This window comes from Rosa rugosa, chromosome 6 (assembly GCF_958449725.1).
Source record: "Rosa rugosa chromosome 6, drRosRugo1.1, whole genome shotgun sequence".
NCBI lineage: Eukaryota > Viridiplantae > Streptophyta > Magnoliopsida > Rosales > Rosaceae > Rosa > Rosa rugosa.
The window spans coordinates 8,019,520-8,040,972 of NC_084825.1; the positions used below are offsets into that span (position 1 = coordinate 8,019,520).

The 21,453-nt window shown below is 37.9% G+C and overlaps 2 protein-coding genes across 14 annotated transcripts; both read left to right on the forward strand.

The window, feature by feature from the left end:
* The first annotated feature begins 5,396 nt into the window (after nt 1-5,396).
* Nucleotides 5,397-8,684, forward strand: LOC133718310 (protein LATERAL ROOT PRIMORDIUM 1-like). Of its 12 annotated transcripts, none has more exons than XR_009850238.1 (6): nt 5,419-6,390; nt 6,555-6,617; nt 7,022-7,324; nt 8,076-8,149; nt 8,197-8,320; nt 8,409-8,684. XR_009850238.1 is itself a non-coding variant. In XM_062145119.1 (4 exons), the coding sequence occupies exons 1-3, from the start codon at nt 5,829-5,831 to the stop codon at nt 7,309-7,311; spliced, it is 915 nt and encodes a 304-aa protein (XP_062001103.1). In that variant the 5' UTR covers nt 5,485-5,828; the 3' UTR covers nt 7,312-7,324; nt 8,409-8,684. The 12 variants fall into 12 exon arrangements, 3 of the variants coding, with proteins under 3 accessions (XP_062001106.1, XP_062001105.1, XP_062001103.1); XR_009850240.1 differs by having other exon boundaries at nt 8,223-8,335; XR_009850237.1 differs by having other exon boundaries at nt 8,223-8,320.
* A 7,256-nt stretch (nt 8,685-15,940) lies between these two features.
* Nucleotides 15,941-19,636, forward strand: LOC133718368 (probable receptor-like protein kinase At2g23200). Of its 2 annotated transcripts, none has more exons than XM_062145201.1 (2): nt 15,941-18,611; nt 19,130-19,636. In XM_062145201.1, the coding sequence occupies exon 1, from the start codon at nt 16,157-16,159 to the stop codon at nt 18,602-18,604; it is 2,448 nt and encodes an 815-aa protein (XP_062001185.1). In that variant the 5' UTR covers nt 15,941-16,156; the 3' UTR covers nt 18,605-18,611; nt 19,130-19,636. The 2 variants fall into 2 exon arrangements, with proteins under 2 accessions (XP_062001185.1, XP_062001186.1); XM_062145202.1 differs by having other exon boundaries at nt 15,941-18,606.
* The last annotated feature ends 1,817 nt before the right edge of the window (nt 19,637-21,453 follow it).

A 21,453-nucleotide genomic window follows, 5' to 3' on the forward strand; every position in this document is an offset into this window, starting at 1 on the left:
GCAAGAGTTAGTAAGCCAAGTAGAGAGAATGAATCAACTTTCTTTCTTTGTTGTTTAATTTTCTAAGAATTTTATGGAAGGGGGGGGGGGGGAGAGATGAAGGGAGAGAGAAATGTGAGTGTTGAATAAAATCGATCACGGACGACCCACCTCAGCAACAAAGCATTTCAGCAAAAAAAAAAAAGGTTTCTTACCAGTAATGGGTTCCACACGAACTCACGAATTGCGCAGAGTCAAGTGCGCAAGTAGCCGAATCTCCAACTTTAAAATTTCAATTTAGGGATAAAGAGAGAGACTGAGATGAAGAATTGATGAACAAATGAGGGTTTTAATTTGGGCATTTCGTGTCTGAATTGGGGATGAAGAATTGATCGAAGTGTTTCTGGGTTTCAGAGGTTAGAGATGAGTTTGAGAGATGAGGCTAGAGTTTTGATCCAAATGGAAATGGCTGATTTGTTTTGCGATTTGGAGTTTTGATAACGTTTGCAATCTTCTATGGCCTTGTTTATTCCTAGACTCGGCATAAACACCCTATTATACACTTACATATGTACTTCGATTTTGACAAAGTTTAAAAATCTAAATCCAGAACCGAACCGCTAGTACATCTTCAAGAACCGAACCGAAAAAACTGTATGCTAGAATTTGAGAGAACTGAACCGAACCAGATTTTTCGGTGCGGTTCTACGGTTCTAAGTCCCAGGCCTAATTTTTATTGCTAGTTAGCTCGTTGCTCCTCCTCACAATACCTTGTGGGTAGTAGTCGAGCCTTTAGACTGGGAGGCTCCGAGCTGAGCATAGAAGGCTCTCTTTATGGCATAATGACTTTTCCTTCCCCATGTTTTACTTTTATACTTAACCAGCGGGGCTGGTTCATTTTTAAGAAAATTTTGTTTTAAATGTGTCATGCATCATTGATTTTAAAAGATTAAAGCGGGAAAGTATTAAAGTTTCTTTTAGTTTTAGTTAATGCGAATATTTATTTTTATCCACTCGCGGTAACTGTTTTTCAAATACTTTCCCCTAGACTCTTCAGTTTCAAATGCCCAGTTTGCAGATTAAACTAGTTGAGGTCAGGCGTACCTGGTGTCGAGGCATAGTAGTCACTGCTTTCCGCATTGTAAGATTTATCTATCCTACCCTTATATCTTGTTGTCTTATGAAACTATTATACTGCTCTGATTACCAACATTTGTATAAATTTGTATTTAGAGTAGATTCAAACTTACTGTAATTATTGTGGAGTTGGTTGTGAATTGTAAGGAGCATGTAGCCTCCAGGAGATGCGGATGATTTTGATTATTAAGAAGTGTCAAAATGTCTTTATAGGTTTTGGCTAGTCCATTTTAGCAGTCATTTTACTAAATTTTCGATAGGGTTTTTCCTAAAGTGGGCTCCACAGAGCCACCTCGGATTTCAGGATGAATACGGGGCGGATCCTGTCGTAGGTACCCTCACTATAAAACAGATTTAGCTTGTTTATTAAACAACGAGCCTATCAAAGGACTAAACCCTGACTAACCTAACCTTCATAACAATAAAACTATTTGCCTAGAGACCTCAGTTGGTGTGCAGCTAGAGAAACTAGAATTAAGTAGTCAAATAGCAAAAGTCCATCTAATTTGCAAATAAAACTAAGAGCCAACTAAATTAGGATAAGGCTCAGGCCCAAAAAGACCTAAACACTAGCTCAAGACACTAGCAAATCAATTGATGATGCCTTCATCACTATAGCTAGGATCACCTCTTTCATAGGCAACTACCGCCATAGCCTCACTGCCTCTGTTAAGAAAGAAGAAATCAGCCTCCCTATACCAATGCCAATACCAATGAAGTAGATGTTCCACGTATCCACCACAGTTAAGAGCACTAGCCACCGCATCAAGCCTAATTGCAGAGAAAATTTAAGCAATCTAGGCCTTCAATGTGTATCCTCGAGCATCGCAGCCCCGCTGAGGTTCAACCGCTAACGGAAGAACAAGATTGCGGGAATGGAGTGAGAGAGTAAAGAAGGTTGGCAAGATTGACTTGATGATAGAGGATAGCCTAAAAACGCATTAATCATTTGTCGATTTTGAGAGAAATCAAGCCTAGAAACAGCACCCAATGTCAACTTTATTCAATCGAACGTAATTAATAATGTGCCTAAGCTATTTTTGATCAATGGCATTTTTCTTTTATCTGCCATTTGAAGGTGCTAATAGATTTCTTCAATTGCTACTTTCATAATTTTTTGACATTCTCTATTGGTACCTGTCAATGAGCTCAATCAACGGATATACCCTTGCTATCAAGCCAGGATTTTTTCACTATGATGTTGAATCTGGCATTGGGTCTTCCTTCCTTGCTTATGATGACTGATCAGGTGTTGGATTGGATTGACTTGATTCGATCTTCCTCCAATGTCACATTCTTTAGGCTACCAAATTTAGCTATTCATGGTGGCTAAGATGACGCTTTTAAGTTGTTGCTAGTTGGATTCAAGGTGCAGCCCAAGTTTGACAATGATAATGAGTTGGCCAGGGGCGGCTCTCAGGGTGTGCCAGTGGTGTGACCGCACAAGGCCTTTGGCTTTGAAAAACCTTTAATTTTATAACATCTCTGTCAAACGAATATATATATATATATATATAATTTTAAGGGATTGTGAGAGACAAATGCATCTCAACCATATGTATTAAATATAAAAGCAGAAAGTATAACAACTTAAAACTGTGCATTTATTTTCAGCAGTCAGATTCACTTGTCCCTCACAGTCCCTTAAAAACTGTCCCTTAGGTGAACATGTCTTTATATATATATATATATATATATATATATATATATATATATATATATATATCTCTCTCTCTCTCTCTCTCTCTCTCTGTAATGAAGTACTGAAATGTTAATGTGGTTTAGTTGGTGAAGCAACGAAACTTGTTTTAGTCTTGCTAGCCCCATTTCTTTCACCTTTGCTTTCCTTCCTGTGTTCTTTGCTTGTCTTTTTTTATTTTTTCTCCACTGTTTTTCTTACTTTCTTCTCAATTTTATTTATTTTTAACCCAACTAATTTTTATATTTTTTTAGTTCTTCAAATGAGTAAAGCCTCATTCAAACTTTCGCACTAGGCCTTTGCAATCACAAGACCGACATCGTGGAGGTAGTTGTCAATTTTGGCGGTAATGTGACTCCTTAGTTATTTTGGAGAGCATGTTTAGTTTTTTATCAATTTTATCAGCTCCACCAGACTCCATTTTAACTTTTAGCTATCTCGCTCCCAAATATAGAGAGTCAGATGAGGCTCTCTATTATTTTTGTTAATTTAAAACATTCATTTTAAGTCATTGTATGTAATTTATGAATATATTTAAAATATTTTACAACATTTAATAAATAATATAAACTCAAATTTAGTTATAATAGAGATAACTGATGCAGACGTATTTTTAAAGTGATTTGTCAAAATGACTTTTTAACTAATTTGGCTAACATTTAATTAAAAAATAATTAGCATTGCTAAAGATGCTTTAAAGACAGCAGTTAGACTTCTTGTTTAGACTATTTTACTTGATGCGAGGCCTGACTCTTGAGTTGTAATCGAGGCCATCATTTTTGATAGTATGCATTCTATTATAAAAGACCCCTCTTTCTGTAGGGGAGGTGACCCCTTTAATTTTGGAAAATGAATAATTGGTAGTACAAATGTATTGGTGGTACATTTGTATTGATGTGTAGTGTTGACATTAACATTTGTTAATTATCTAATCATCGTGTGTATTTGATTATTATTTATTTTTTTAATTTCATTTTACTTCAATTGTCAAGTACATTATTGCGTTCGAGAGACTTCTTTGTGTTCTGTAATTCTATACATATAAATTATTATTTTTTAAAAATTTAAAAATAAATAATTGTAATAACAGTAAATCGAAAGAGTCCAATAATTGCACCAAAGCCGCCCAAAAAAAAGAAATAAAAGAAGGTACCCAAACTCGGTAAAAAGAAAGCCCTATTTTTCCACACCATCATAATTAAATTGCTCAAGGGTCAAAGCCAATGCCAACTTTATCCAATCCAAAGCAATTAAATAACGTGGCTAAGCTAGGGTGCCTAGTTGCCTACAACCTAGAGAGAGGCTGCTAGACTCTAGAACCAAACTATATATTATCATAATAGAGGGGTAGGGCAGGGTAGACTAGACTAATAGAGTAGGTTGGTCCCATAACTTAGTTAGTAGGCTATGCTCTAATGATGCGTACCTAACACACTCAGAGAAACTCAGACTCAGCTTTAACTTTACCTGTCTCATTTTTTTTAATTTATTAATTATTAAAATAATGAAAAAAATCATTAAACATTGTCAGAGGTCCGTATACGCAAAATCTGGCAATCTGCTCCGTCGAAGTCGAAGGAGTCCGCGTATAATGCGCACTGCATTACTTGACAGTGGGCCCCCCACCACCAACGGCTTTCGTGGAGCGTAACGCCAAAACACAGACAGGAATTTTTGCAGTAACCTGTTTATTGAGTTAATGAAGCCAAAGAGTGGCAGCAGTGGGTGCTGGTGGTGCTTGTGCTGGTACCAACCTCATCCTCTCATTATTAACAACCAACAAAAACACTGTTTTTCTCATATTTCTCTTTTTACTTTTTTTATTTTTTATTTTTATTTTGTTACAAAAGATGAACTCTCGATTTAATATAGTCCTGACTAAATTTACAACACACATCGCTACTTAATTTTATAATATTTGTAGTTTTAAATTAATCAGTTATGACTGTGAAAACCAATTAAGAGTGGCAGTTTCAGCATTGATGCACCAAACCACCACAAACTGTAGTCTTGGTTTGATCAAGTTTAGTAGTTGATTTTTCTAGTAAAGATTGGCAATCATAGTGTAATACTTAATTTAGTTTTGATTGCATTAATGTGGAATTTAGTCGTGTGCATCAGGGCTTTGGCTGAGAAATTAAATGATTTTAGTCATGGAGATTAGTTGTGGAGATCGTACGTAGTTGTTTGATATGGTTCACATTGTCAGCTAACTAAAAATGTCGGTTTTACTTTTGAGCAGAAAATTACAAAATTAAAGAATGTGATGTTTAAGCTATTTGGCATACAGCTCGGTCCAGTTTATAAATACATGCCAATTCGAACTTCTTTTTGTATGACTTATAAAAATTTCAAAGATGAAACTCACTGGTTTGGTTTTGAAAATGAAGAATCAAAATTGAAATCCCTTTAACCTTATGGATCTCCATTTCATATAGCTTAAGAGCATCCTTTTACATTTATTTGAAGTAATTGTCTCACTTCCTCAGCTTCCCAATAGTTATGGGAAATTAGCATTTTGCTGATTCATGAATCATTATTGTGCATTATTCAGAGCACCGCCGTGCACTTGCACCAACATAAATGAATGGTTAGATTGCATTAAATACACTTTTTGTTTATTAAAAATAAAGTTAATAATAAATATTATGGGTTGAGATTATTTTATAAGGGTTGGGTGCATAGAATAATTTCCATTGTTTTGTTTACCCAAAATTGCCATATGCTCAATTTGACATCCTTTTTCTCTCCTAGCTTTTTATATCCATCTCTTTTCTGCTACTCTCTTTCTTTTGCAATAAAATATGATACACTGTTTCTAAGTGGGAGTTCTCATAAGCTATTGCAGCAGTGGCAGAATCTCCAGACTGCACAAATCTCAGCTCTTTCCTCCATAACCATCACAAGTTCAGAACACACAGAAATCTCCAGACTCTGCAAAACCCCTGTTTAACAAATTGTACACCAAAATCAACAACATTCTTGGCAACTATTCAATCCATATGAGCAAACCATGTTGGGTCTGAGAGATATCCTCCTGATTGCTCCAAACCATTCTTCTGTGCACCAACAAAACCAACCCATTTCCTCTGACCACCCAACTCTTCCTCTTCCTTCCTCCACAGCTCTTGGGGTTGGCCTCGGCATTTTCCCTCTCCTCACTGCAACCCCATGTAGCCAAAATGCTCCGACCGCCGAGGGCAATCCGGACAATTCACGTTTCTGGAGCCTGAGAACGTACCCGGAGCTGAATTCTTCCAAGCATGACATGCTCAGTTTTGGGAATCACGGCGGCGCCGAAAGTCAACAGGTGGTGGAATCCGATGACGGAAATGTGAACGGAGAAGGTGGTGGTCGTGGTGAAGACAGTGGCATGAGGGCTTGCAAGGACTGTGGGAACAGAGCCAAGAAAGGCTGCGAGTATTCAAGGTGCAGGACTTGTTGCAGAGGCAGGGGATATGACTGCTCCACTCACGTGAGGAGCACGTGGGTTCCGGCAGCGAGGCGGCGGGAAAGGCAGATGGGTGTGACCGTTGCTGTTGCTGGTGGTGTTGCTAGTGGCGGCGGCGGTGAAGGTGACAATAGAAGTTTTGTAAATATACATCTGCATTTCATTTCTTTTTGAGAATTAGTTTGAGACTGAAAAGAATTGGATTAGGAAGGTGAAAGTGTTGATTAGAGGGATAATGTTCTCGGATTATCGGAGCTTATGCAAAGTCGATAATGTCGTTGAATGCAGGTTCTTCCGGTTCTTCTTCCGTTGCCAAAAGACCAAGAGTAATGATGCCATCAAAGAATGCAAGTACAGCCTCTAGTCTGTCACCAAGCTGCTTTCGTATTTTATTCAGTAGAATTGGACCAAATTCGTTTTCGACTTTTCTGTTTTGGTGTTAGAATACAATTGCGTTAACAAAGTAGAATGATCTGTGATTGTTGTCAGCGTTCCATATATAAGTAGTACATCAACTACAAGTTTTGATACCAAGGTCTTGAGGTTTGATATATACAATCTTAGTTTTGTAATACTTATAAACAGAGGTTGATCCTTTTTTGTTTAGTAATTATAATCTCTACAAGCATGAGTTTAGTTTCGGGAGTAGTATATGGATTGTTCTCTGTTCTTTGACAATTATTGTCTTCAAATGGTTTTGTAATTTGGAAGTGAGAGGACAGACCAAGTTAACTTGTTTTTATGCTAATCTACAGATGCAAATCTCAGACAGTCATTACCAGATCAAGTTCGGGCGCCAGCTGTTTTTAAGTGCCATAGAGTCACTGCCGTTAGCAATGGTGAAGCCGAGATTGCTTACCAGGCTACTGTGAAAATCAGTGGTCATGTATTCAAGGGGTTGCTCTATGATCGTGGGGTTGATAAGAAGAATGAATACCCTTGTATTTCACATATGCTTTTGGGAAGTGGTAGTAACCAAAGGAATGGAGACTCTTCTTCTCCAACTGTGCCTCCATCCAATGTCTGTGTGGCGTCCACCAGCTGAAGGTTGTTTAGAGGTATAGCCAATGACTAAAAAATTGAACTTCTGTATTTGTGCATATGGTATGCTGTATAAAATCTCATCAAATTTTTGTTAAGAGAGTGAACCACTTTATTATTATTTCCTCATAAACTCGGCGTTGCTGAAACTTTCCTATGGATTCCTCTCTCATAACCTGAGCTTCATATCATCAAAGATTGAATAAATTTAGAACTAAAAGAAATTTTATTTGAAATATCCAGTAATTTATGATGAAATTCCACATTGTTCTGCAATTCAATGCCAGTTGTAGGTTTACACTTCTCTTTGTTGCAATGCAAAATTTTTCTTCTTTCTAACTTGTCAAGCATCTACGTGTTTACAATTACATTAGTTGGCAACTGTCATTACTGATTAGTCATAGTGCCTAAAGTTGATGTAAATTATACAGTAGTTCCTTCTCATTAAAAACTTAAGATACTGAAGCACGGAAGAAAATTCATGATCTTGTAGAAACAGAACGAGGCAAACAAAGAATAAAAGGGAAGCTTCATGTCTCTACCTATCAAAGAACAAGGCAGTTCCGTTTGCCTTTTTCAACTTAAATATCAATAAATTTCCATTATGCAAGTGTTACTGAAATTTTCATCCAGCTCCCTGCTATTATTTTTACTAAATACTATTACAAACACATGAACTACTCCTGACTTCCATAGTACTTCAGCTTTGCACTCACTGATACGTATTGGTGTCATGCATTCTTATTTGTTCCTTTTGTCTTTCTTCAGAGATAGGGAGGTTTGCATTGCAACTCTTGTGGAATTATCATATGGGCTGTTAGTGTAGTGTAAGAGTGCTAAAAGTATGTTTTGTATTACTTTATTTCTTATCGGTCTACTACCTTCTTAGTAATGTTGGTGTTACAAACATTGCAGATAGCCAGATATTAAATGTGATTATACACGTTTGTAGTGTATAAGGGAGGTTTGCATTGCAACTCTTGTGGAATTATCATATGGGCTGTTAGTGTAGTGTAAGAGTGCTAAAAGTATGTTTTGTATTACTTTATTTCTTATCGATGTACTACCTTCTTAGTAATGTTGGTGTTACAAACATTGCAGATAGCCAGATATTAAATGTGATTATACACGTTGATGCTTGGAAGCGCCAAGAACTATATCATAGAGTCTGCTACAGTATAGATTGCAGATATGGTTTCGCCGAGCACCCAGAAGCCTGGTTTGGAGCTCTTAACATATTGTTAATTTAGTTATCTTTTCATGTAACTGAACACCATTTTGAATAATTATCAAACTAGGACACGAAAGCGTTGGATCAGAATAGATGTAAGAATGTGAATATGTGGCCATCTATCAAAATATATGGATCTTCTCTCAGTATGTCCATCTCTCATTTTTGGAACAGAGAAAATTAGTCTCTAAATAAAGCTATGCTCTGTTATGGACTAGAAAGAAAGCTCATTTGTGGAACAGAGAAAATTAGTCTCTAAATTTGCCATGCTCTGCTGTGGACTGGAAAGAAAGCTGATGAATGAGATTGACCAATATGGGATTCAAAAGAGCCAATATGGGATTCAAAAGAGCATATTTCTGTGCTATATAAGTTTGCACTGTTAATTCTTAATTTTTTTTTTTGTTTTTAATTTTGGAAGTAACTTCCAATCTCCAGTACTATTCTTCTTTGATGATACATTGATCTCTTTGGAAGAAATTTTCAGAAGGGTCACCTTACCAAGTCGATTATCATGAAATCATAACTCTTATATTTGCAATACACAACAGAGTTTGACCTAACATATCCAGACAAATGAAACAAATGACCTAAGGACAAAATAACCAAGCAGAAGAAAGCTTTTTGTTTGGGAAAACTCTAAATTCAGCTGAATGACATCTTTATCTTTTGAAAGAACATCTTGCATTCTTGCATCATGAAATAAAATATAATTTTTAAATCATCAAACACTTTCCTCATCTTGTTGATGATGGTATCTCAAGTGAGATATTGGGTTAATAGCTGTGGCATCTCGAGTAATTTTGCTCTTCATCCTAACCCTGCGGGATGTGAATGGTTGGGATGCTACCATGCTTTATGCCTACTTGTTCTTCAAGAGATCTGGCATCACGCCCTCGGATCCTCCGATGGGAACTTTACTGTTAAAAAGTGCCTGTGCCAGCTTCTTTGATGATGACGAATATTTTGATTCCTGATGGAAGATTATCAGGAATCGTCAAATCCCTCCAAATTTGAAGATTTGTTCCTGGTTACATATTCAAAGCAGGCTGCAAAATAATGTACATCACCTAACCTAACCTACTGATCCTAATTGCTATACTTGTCCTGATAGGAATCTATGCTCCATTTACTTTGTGACCGCCCAAAGGCTCAGTCAAAACTAAACATGCATAGGCTCCTAGGACGGTTAGGCGTTGGGCCAATCTGGCAGCACCAATGTAGTTTCAAAAGGTATACAACGGAATTGCCTATGAATAGGGGATTCATTTTACAATCCACATTTCATCCTTAGTATTGAGGATTCAAATTTTTTTTTTTTTTTTGGGTATATGGTAGATTATAAGGACAACCCTGTGAGTTTATTGTTACACTACAAGAGACCATGCATGAGCATTGTAGTTATTAGAGCTGCCAACTAGGATCAGTAGGTTAAGGACCAATCTTCTTTTGTTGTTGCTGACTCAGAGTACCAGGTTCATAAACTTTCATATGACAATACAATGACTATCTTCCAAGTTCTAAGGTTTTAATGTAACAAATTTCAGCTTTTGTCTATTATTGTCTCTTTCAAGTTTGGCAAAAATTAGGAACTAGTGAACATAATGAACCAACAAGATTAAAATGAGATGCAAAAGAACACATAACGAGAAAAGTTTAAACAGAAAGAATAAGAAATTCTTTAATTCTGTGTTTCATTTACAAAGTTTCAGATGCATACATTATATATAACTTTCAACCGTAAATTTTAACCAATACATTTTGGAAAACTTGAGCTTGGATCGTCCTTCAATGCTTTGCTAACTCGGTCAGCTTTGTCCTCGATCATGATGACTCTATTGGCTGCTTCAAGAGCTGTTTATGGCACATAACAGTGTCCTTAAAATCCAAGAAATCATGACAAGTAGCAAATTTTGATCTCTCATCCTCAGTCATCTTCGAAAACCCTATTGAATTGCTGGTCCATGTACCAAGTGCACTTTGCGCAGAAGGCAAAACCAGCTTCTCAATTCCAAATTCCATGAGCCACTTTTCAAGCTCATTCATCAGAATTCGGCACATCCCAAGTCTCCGAAACTGAGGCCTAGTAGCCACAAGTGGCACTTCGGCCACTTCCCTATCGATCCTCACAGTAGCCGCACAGATCATTTCCTCATGATGATCATGATCATTCCTCTCCAAAACCACAGTGTAAAACCCTCTCAAGTTCAACTCCGACTCGGACTCAAGATCAAAAACAATATCCTCAGCAATGTCTCTGTTGGTGTATGGGTCCTTGGAGGGCTCGAAACACTCATGAATGGCATTGAGAGCAGAATGGAGCTTGGTGCCGTAATAATTTTCAACGCTCATGTGAGGTTTCAACAATCTCCATGTAAGATTGCTCTGGGCACCCACTACTGGAATAGGGATCCCAAGAAGGGTGTTGATTCCCGAAATCTTGGACCTATTATCTTGCAATATATCCTCCATCTTTCTAAATTTCAATCCTCTTGACGACGACGTTTTATTCTTCCAACACCTGACTGCTTCATGGCCACAAGCGGGTTTAACTGAGAGAGATGAACACACTCTCTTCTGCTTCATGATGGATCGATTAAACAGAAACAGGTTGGAAGAAGATCTGGGTCTAGATCACCTTGCTAACTTAGCGCAAAAACAAGAAATAAAGAAAGCTAGAGAGAGAGGGTTTCGATCGGAAATGGGTATCGATATTCCTAATCGAACTGAAAAAATGGGAGGAGGTTGTGTTAATATATAGAGTCTATTACTTGTCCTCCTCGACTGGTTGGGAAGTAGAAACTCTTCTCCTTCGAAATTAGGGATTCAAAATTGGGGAATCCTTGCTTCTTTTTTTTTTTTTGAGAATACTTTTTTTTTTTTCAAAATTGGGGAATCCTTGCTTGAAAAGGATTAATGATTTAATGGTGAACATGTCGGTTTCTATTATTATTATTATACTATTTATTTTCTAACGGTCGAAAATCTGAGCTGGAGCATGCTGGCATGGCACCTGTATCAACTCGGGGAAAAGTGAGGGTGTTGTCGGTGTTTCGCATGAGATGCAGGGGTAATGTTGGTATAAGATCAAAATTGTCTGAATTTTGATTGGCCAGTGATTCACTTTTTCTATTCAATTATCGCCACATTAATTCAGACATATGTTTGCTTACTTGCTTCTACAAACTTAGGACCTTGTGATTCACCCCTCCTCTTTTTCTTTTTTTTTTCTCCTCTCTCTCTAAGAAACGAGAAGAATTTTCGAATAATTTTAATTGTACATCTTAAAATACTTAATAAATATTTAGATTTTTCATATTAAAAATCATATTTAATGGCTAAATAAACAGAGCAAAGAATATATCAATTGGGCATATGTGAAAAACCATGAGACTATGAGATCTCTCAATCTTGTTAACCCAAGCGACACTGTACTCGGGTAGTTTGTCTCGCCATTCATCCAAGCATCCTTGAACTTTATCAGAAACCTCAACCTATAAACTACTCAGTATTTAATCTCTTAGCACCGATCTCTACCTCAAAAACACTATGAAAGCTTTGGCGGTAAAAAGGAAACACAGAGTAACTTATAATATATTTGGGTGGCAAAGTTTGAATGACAAAATAAATTTATATTATAATTAAAAAAAGAGAGTGAGATTTACACTCTCCATGTTTTATTTTTTAGTAACATAAATTTTATCCTTAATGACTTAAGTTTTATTATTTTATAAGAATTTTAACTAAAAAATAAAAATTAAAAAAAATAAATGAAACAATGAAATGAGTGTGGATTTCTCGCCCTCCATAAAAAAATTAAAATTAAGTAAAAAAAAAATTGCTAGAATATTCACTCAATGTAGTGATGGGTCATTGTCTTGCATTTGCTAGAATGTTAAGCGTAGGGCTGGGCACGGGCCGGGTCCAACAATAATTTCACTGGGCCCGGGACCGGCCCGTTTTTCTTTGAGCCCGGACCCGGCCCATTTTGACACAAACAGGGACCGGCCCGGAACCGGCCCGTTTCATTTCGGGCCGGGCTTGCGGGCTTTCGGGCCCAAAAACCTGTATTTTACCATTTCTATATCTACTTTGCTATATATCCAAATTTCATTCATATCAACCTGGTGAAGATTTGAATCAAAACACAATATCAAGATCCAAAGTTAAAGCTGCAAATTTGAATACCTAGAATACATAATATCCAAATTCAAGTACTCATCAAGAACAATTAAAGCTACAATTGAAATACAAAGTGTCCAAATTTAAATACGAAGTCCAAATTCAAGTACAAATGCAATGAAATAGAAAGTGTCCAAATTTAAATACGAAGTCCAAATTCAAGTCCAAATGCAATGAAATAGAAAGTCCTAATTCAAATACTTAGTAGCCATTCTTCCAGTCTTCAATCCAGCAGTTCACCAACAATCCAACCATCCATTAACTAGCTTCCACACTTGTCCCTACAACAGCCATCATAAATCGATTTAGATAACAAAGAACCATTCAAGCAAGCAAAGCAAGCAATTAATCAAAAAATAATGCAGCAAGCAATTAATCAAACTAAACCCAAAGTGCTAAAACAGACACAAAACCAACACCGTAATGAAGTAGCAAAACAAGCTGCGCCATCAGTGTACATCAGTGTAAAACAAGAAGACTCCAAGAACAGCAATTTCATTAGCATGTACATATAAAGGCAGTATCCATCACTATGTGCAAGAACACAACAGAAGGAGTTGACAATCATTATTTCCAAAGCACAACCACAACACATGGTGAAATAACCAACTCTAAAGAGAAGTACTGGAGGTATTACACAAGTCGAGAACCTCACCTTGTACTGAAATTCTTCCCAGATTCTGACAACCTCAGTATGTCTCACACCAAGCAACCTCAGTATGACTTGAACTGTCTATTACGAGTCACCGCCTCCTCCGCCGAGTCGAAATCTATGAATCAAAAAGTATGAAATCTACTAATCAGACTTTCAAAAGAGGAAAGCTGAAATCAAATCACAGATGGTGAGAGAGAGAGAGAGAGAGAAAGACCTTGATAACGAAGAACCATTCAAGAGCCAAAACTTTACTCAACTAAGAGTACACAGAGAACCTACTTCAATACCAACATTCAAGATCATCAACCAGAAATATCAAGAGTCAATATGCAAAAATACCAGAAACTGCAGATCTCTTAATAAACAAAAATACCAGAAACTGCAGACCTGAAGAACGAGCTTCTATTCCCTGGCTTCGAATTGGCTTATGGCAGAAAGATCTGTGAGGGAGAAAGAAGGAAGAGCTGTGCAGCCGAACAAGTGAAGTGAAGAGAGAGAGAGAGAGAGCAGTATGGGCGGCGTGTCGATCGGCGTGGTCTCGATCTGCGTCTCACCGTCACGACTCACGGCTCTCGGCGTCTCGAACAGCGTCTCACTGTCACTGCTTCTGGGCGTCTCGATCGGCGTCTCACCCTCACAACTTCTGGGCGTCTCGATCGGCGTCTCACCGTCACAGCATCGGCGTCACAGGCTCACAGCTATGGCGGAGTAGGCGGCCCAGCTATGGCGAAACTGAGCAGCATGCATCGTGTGTTCTGTGTTCAGATCGAGTGGAGATTAGAAATGAGGAGGAGGCGGCCTCTTGTTCAGATCGATAGATCGTGTAGATGTTAGAAATGAAGGCTGAAGATTAGGTTTAGGTATTTGAGGTAGAATATAATCTTGTGTATTCGATCCTATGATAAGGATTTTAGTCTCTATATTATGACCAATAATACAAGGACATCTGTCCTTTAATCTCTTAGACGAGCCTGACGGGCTTTTGTCACTTTGAAAGACAGGGCCCGGCCCGAACCGTTTGCTTGCAAGTCAAGGCCCGAGCCCGGACCGTTTAGACAAAAAAAAATTGGGCCCGGCCCGTACGGGTAGGGCTTTGACAGGCCGGTCCGGGTTTGCGGGTTTTCGAGCTTAAATGCCCAGCCCTAGTTAAGGGTCGTGCTCTTTTTGTGCCTCTTTTCTTTTTGGCCTCTTTACTTTTTTTTCTTCGTTTTTATCTGGCCTCTTTTTTTTTTTTGGCCTCTTTGTCTTTTTCTTTGGCCTTGTTTTCTCTTTAGCTATTGTTCTTGGGCCGAAACTGGCTTAACTTCAACTTGGGTCGCGGAGGCTAAAACAGGACGATGGCCCATCGCAGCTGTGAATATTCGGCCCAAGTGGGTTGGGCAGAAGTTTAAGTTGTGTAATCGTATATAAACACTACTTTCCTAATCCATCTTTCCGATGTGGGAAGGCCATGTCACGTCATTCTTTGAAATTTTCAATCTTTACTTATTTGTCCAACCCAAACTGCGACATCGCATCTCTTCTCTCAGAGTCGGACTGTTACTCCCGTTTCTCAGTTCGGATTCGAATTACCATCTACCAGGCATGAATCATTCTTCTTTCCCAGATTTCTAGTAGTTGCTTCGATGCCTTAATTAGCTTATTTCCAGATTTCCCAGTAATTGCTTGTACAGTGATACGTTACATACTTTTAGTTACCATCTCCTTGATTACAATATAATCCGGTATCTCCAACAATCCAATCTCGTCTGCTGCACCATTCATAGCCATCTTGAATCTCTTGATTATCCCATCTTTTTATCCACCCTCAGACACCATGTTGCGGTCTGTCCATTTTCATCGAGAAGACTTGGTGAAAGCTCAGAGAAGCCGAAAATGTTATAAGAGAGATTTGTACGTATCCTTAGTTCCTAACCAGTTGGAAAAAGCCAATCTCACTGTTAGGAACTAAGGATACGTATCCTTAATTAATCTGCTAGTTTTGGCCCAACATGACTATCAGTAAGAAATTTTTCATCATACAAACTAGGATACCATATATGATATATGAAAGAACGAACAATTTCGTTTTGGGAACTCATTTTGGCTGAAACTGGCTTAATTCCTACTTCTTAATTAGCTATGGAACAAAGCTCAATGTCTTGAAACTTCAGTAGATAGTTGTCATTGCTTGGTTCTAAGGTGATAGTCATTCAAAATCTTATTCCAGTAGTCACGTGTATTCCCAATTAAGTTTTGCCAATACAAACTGAATTAAGTTACAGGCTACGTACTCTTCTGTTGTTTGTCATTAGTACAGGCTGATATCTTCATCCACGAGCATGGTTTAGTTCTTGTTTATTATTCAATAGTTTTAGGCGCTGAAAATTAAGTCAACTAGACTAATCTCATAGTGTTCTTTTTCTTTGTTCAATTAAAAAAAAAAAAAATAGAGCTCTTTCTGGGACCATTAATTGATGTTACTGTTATTCTCATCCAAATGCGAAAAGACAGTCTAAAAAGAGAAGACTTTTCAATTTCTTTTCGGCAATCTGAGAAGAACTCCCAAAATGTCCTCTGTCTTATCTGCCAGTGGATGAAATGTATTAGGGATATATGAATAAATTTACGTTTATCTGGCTTGAAATTTTCCAAATTTGTATGGTTGATATTTCAATTTTCTAAGTTTCGCAGACATTTCGTGTGCTTAGTCTCTGTCTTGCACAATTTACATGCTCATTGAACTCCAAAGTCGTTCTAAAGTTCTAGGTATTGGCAAATTCACCAAGTCCATCAATTGCCATGGAGCATCTTCGTATCCCATTACTCTCTCTGCTTGTTTTTCTCCTCAACCTCTCATCCCTTCACTTTCTCTCTTTAGCTGATGATTATTTCATCAACTGTGGCTCACATGAAAATGTGAACCTCGCTCCTGGCCAGAATTTCTCTGGGGAATCGAAGTCTGCAGGTTACTCTTTCTCCAAAAGCAAGGCTGTCAAAGACATCAACCAGTTGCCAGATATATCACCTCTATCTCTATATAAGACAGCAAGAAGTTCCAATAAACCATTCTACTACCAGTTCAGCATCACTGAAGATGGTACTTATCTGGTACGCTTACATTTCTCAGCTTTCTCCTCCTCCTCCTCCTCAAATAATCTCTCCACGGCTGTTTTTGGTGTTTTGGATTCTAAGAATTTCACACTGTTGAACAATTTCACCGCCAAGAACACTACCTACTCCCCTGTGATAAAGGAATTCTTTCTCCGAATTGATATTACCGACTCATTTAGACTATATTTTACTCCTCAACCATCATCTTTTGCATTTGTAAATGGCATAGAATTATTCCTTGCCCCTGCAGATTTCATCGCTGAGAACTATACCAGTAATCTCCCTTTACACACAATTTACAGACTCAACGTTGGAGGCTCACCACTAAATGACACAATAGGGAGAAACTGGGAAACAGATGATAGTCATATTTCTGATCAAAACTCTGCAAAGAAAGCCACTCCTCAAAGTACACTCAATTTAGATCGCTACGGAAAAATTGATGGTTTGGTTGTATCTAATGAGTCTGTAGCCCCACTTCCAGTTTACCAGACTGCTAGAGAGATGACGCATGTCACTAGTAACATAACATGGTTTTTTAGTGTGAGTAGTAAAGCTAAACACATTGTCCGGGCCCACTTCTGTGACATTGTTGGTCAGCCTGGTAACATTATATTTAACTTGTATGCAAATGGCAACTTCCGCAAGGAGATCGGCAACATTTCTCAATCTCCAATTTTTCAATATTCGGCTGTTCCCTTCTACTATGACTTTGTGGTGAATTATAGTGAGTCTGAACTCTTTAATATCAGCATAAGACCTAACAATGGTGCTTCTGAACAAAATGCATTTCTAAATGGTCTGGAAATATTGGAGATAGTGGAGGGATTAGCTCCAATTCCCAATGTGAAAGAGTCCAAGAAGAATGTTGTGGCTCCTGTGGTTGGTTCAGTTCTTGGAGGCCTGTCACTCATCTGCGTTTTAATAGTTGGATTTGTGTTTGGTTTCAGACACAGAAAGGCAGAAAAGCATGTGGAGACTTCAGTTTGGTCACCAATGCCTGCAAATGGAGGAGGGAGTTCTCACGCTCTCAATCTAGATTATCTTGGGTTGAAGATATCTTTCAATGAAATTCAGTCTGCAACGAACAACTTTGACACAAAGTTGGTGATAGGTAAGGGTGGCTTTGGGAATGTTTATAGAGGCACTCTTTTGAATGGCACAAAAGTGGCTGTGAAGCGAGCTTATAAGCGAGATGAGCAGGGGTCAGGATCAGGCCAAGGCCTCCTAGAATTCGAAACAGAAATCATAGTGTTATCGAAAATCCGCCACCGCCATCTTGTCTCCTTAATTGGTTACTGTAATGAAAGGTCTGAAATGATACTAGTGTATGAGTTCATGGAAAAAGGGACGTTGAGAGATCATTTGTATGATTCAGACGTCCCTCGCTTGTCATGGAATCAAAGACTTGAAATTTGTACTGGAGCAGCAAGGGGTCTTCATTATCTCCACACAGGTGCAGCTAGGGGAATCATTCACCGAGATGTCAAGTCCACCAACATATTGCTTGATGAAAACCATGTTGCCAAAGTTGCTGACTTTGGCCTTTCGAGATCTGGAGCTCTCGATGAAACGCATGTCAGCACTAATGTTAAAGGCACTTTTGGTTACCTTGATCCTGAGTACATGATGTCTGAACAATTGACAGAAAAATCTGATGTTTACTCATTTGGTGTAGTTCTTCTTGAGGTGTTATGTGGAAGACCTGCTATTGATCCAACGCTTCCAAGAGAGCAAATGAACTTGGCTGAATGGGGAATGCTTTGCAAGAAAAAAGAGTTGCTTGAACAGATTGTTGATTCTTCATTGAAAAATCAGATTGATCCTAGCTCACTAAGAACTTTTGGTGAGACGGCTGAGAAGTGTTTGCAAGACGATGCTTCTGATAGGCCAACAATGGCCGATGTGCTGTGGGATTTGGAATATGCATTGCAGCTTCAGAAAACAACAAAGCTTAAAGAGGCTCATGAGGACAGCACCACCATTGATGCTTCATCAGCAGCATTCGGTTTGCCAATTGTTCAGCGTTTTCCTTCACTTGGTTCGACAACAAATGGAGATGATATGAGGGACAACGACTTGGACACAACAGAAAACAAAATTTTCTCCCAATTGAAAATTGGTGATGCCACATAGATGTAAGGTTTGTCAGCTAACATTAACTGTGATTTTGTTTCTTTAGCCTGTCAAGTAAATTGGTGATGTGCCTTGTTACTTTATCTATATGTTTGTTTTATTAGCATCTCTAAGATGTGATATATCATAGTGTCTCAATTCTGCATAAATACAAGCTACATATGATTTCATCTTCACTGTGTTCCTGAGGCTACTTCAGCCGTCCTCATACTTTCATAGCCTAAACTCTCATTCATGCTAGTTACCCTTTTTATCCTTTCTCTGGCATCCATTGATGTTGTCATCTGACTCAAACAAGTTGCAAAAATATGTAGAGCCTAAGACAAGATTTAAATTGGACAGTAAGATCAGGGTAAAAAAGAATTCAGATTAAAGAAAAACCAGATTTACAGTAACAAATGCTTAATCCTCAAACCTGAAAAGTCTTAGATGGAATGGCTAGAATTCTCAGAAAATCTCATTTATATCAGGAAGAAATCCTATTTATTAGTTACGAAGGGGTTTTTAACTTGGGTTTTGCTTCAGTCAGGAAGCACCAGGAGGATGTCTTTGCAAGTTTACTGCCTTCTTATAAAGAAAGGCCATTCATCAGAGAACAAATTCTTCAACATACGCTTGAGATCAGTTGCTATTATTTATCAATCTAGAGATTCTAGACACTGAAAATTATGTGTTCTACTTGCCCAACGTGTGGTTGGCTTGATGTTGGGATCATTGATTTTATGTTTAGAGAGTTAAGAGAGTCAGTGAGATGGAGGTTGATATGAGTCTATGACCAAAAGGTAAACGACTCAGCATGCCTAAAGCTGTTCCATTGGACTGGAGCTATGTTTAAAGCACATCCAACTGTGCACGATGTTTTCTCTCTTGAATGAAAAGGCAGAACATAATTAGAGTACTTTAATGTATTAATCCTTCTGATAAATTCAAGTGATCGAAAAAATGTGTATAGTACGTATTATCGCATAGCACACTGATAACTGATTCCTTGTTTCTATTTTTGTGTCATGGTTTTTTAAGAATAAGAATAGCACGGTGATATCTTTTCTTCTATGGTTGTATTGTGGTCCATTACATGCTTTTTTTTAATGATTATGATCTCTTTAGTCACAATAACAAGGATAATGAGGAAAATCAGTCTACAAATCCAATCGTCATAGTTGTAGACTTGTAGCTTGTTTGCACCACCATTTCTTTTTTCAGGCAACTAATTTGGTAGCCATCTTGAATACCCTTTCTGTCTCCACCCTTATAAACTCATTCCAGTCCTTTTAGTTAACCGTATGTCTGTATCTGGACCCAAATTAGACTCCATAATGAAACTGACTAGGTGTAATTCTGAGAGAGAACATATATAAGGTGAGAAAATAGTGATATAAATGTGATCAGTAGTACACTACCATCGGGTTTTCTGGTTCCTTCATTTGATATTTTATCCAGCACATTTGTCAACAATTTCTACTTTTGTGCTAAGGCCTGCAAATCAACAAGAGAGCAAATTTCTTTGAATACATTATATACTTCTTTTGAGTTATCATCTTTTTAATTACAATAACAGTGACATCTGTACCAATGCTTGATCTTCATCTCCAAGAATCCAATTGTTTGTAGCACCATTGATAACCATCTTGAATATCTTGATTTTTCCTTCTGCTTCACCCTTAAAAATACTGTTGTGGTCTGTCCATTTTCATCTAGAAGATTTGGTGTGTCACGCCCCGAATTTTGAATAATCAATTCAAATCCGAAACATGAATAATAACAAATTACAACTAACATCCTGAATTTTTTTCTCACAAACAACCACACTTCACAACTCTCAAATTTACAATAACCCAAATCCTCAAGTTATTTATTACAGCACACTCCCACCAAATCAAATTGTAAGGCTCAAATGAGCTTAACTCGCCTCACTATTACAATTGCTGTAAAACTATAACCATTGCTCTAACCGCACGATCACCGTCCTGGTTCTCCTGTCCTGTAGGATTACCCGCTACACAATTTGAATAGTGTACCGGGAGTTGCAACAACACAAAACCCGGTAAGCTTTTTACAGCCAGTATGAGTAAACAAGAAAGAACTGTTGATTTATTAAATTACAATTCAAGTAAAATTCAACAGTATTACGTCTGCAAAGAGACATCAACCCACTCATGGAAAACCACAAGGAATACATTTTCACAATCCTCAAATCACAATACACCACACTGGTCCTATAAACACCCAACCCACATAACACCACTCTGGTCCATCCCAATAACACGTTAGAGCTCTAACCACATCGCTACCAGTCACCTTGGCCTAGGTGCAAGTAATGCGACATACTTCGGTTAATAATAAACCGTCGCGCTTTGGACATCCCCGTCCTCAGCACCATATACTTCGGTTAATAATAAACCGTCGCGCTTTGGACATCCCCGTCCTCAGCACACAACTTCGGTTAATAATAAACCGTCGCACCTTGGACATCCCCGTCCTCAGCACACAAACACTCCGGTTATCCTTAACCGTCGAACTTCGGACACCTCATCCTCAGAACCCTACATTCTCTAACTCTATACATCCTCCAATGTAAATCATGAATATTAACAAGAACTCATCAATCATGTTCATCACATATAATTATGGTAAGTCACATGTCAATTCATAATAATTTAATCATCCCAATTCCACACTCTTCAATGTCACACCATTCACATATAATCACGTAAGTATATATATACGTAATTATCCGCTCAGGGATAATCACTAATACCAACTATAGTTCACATGCAATAAAACCGAGAAATTCATTTGTATAGTAAAAATCATTTTACTTACCCATGGACCGTAGTTGATCAAGTCCA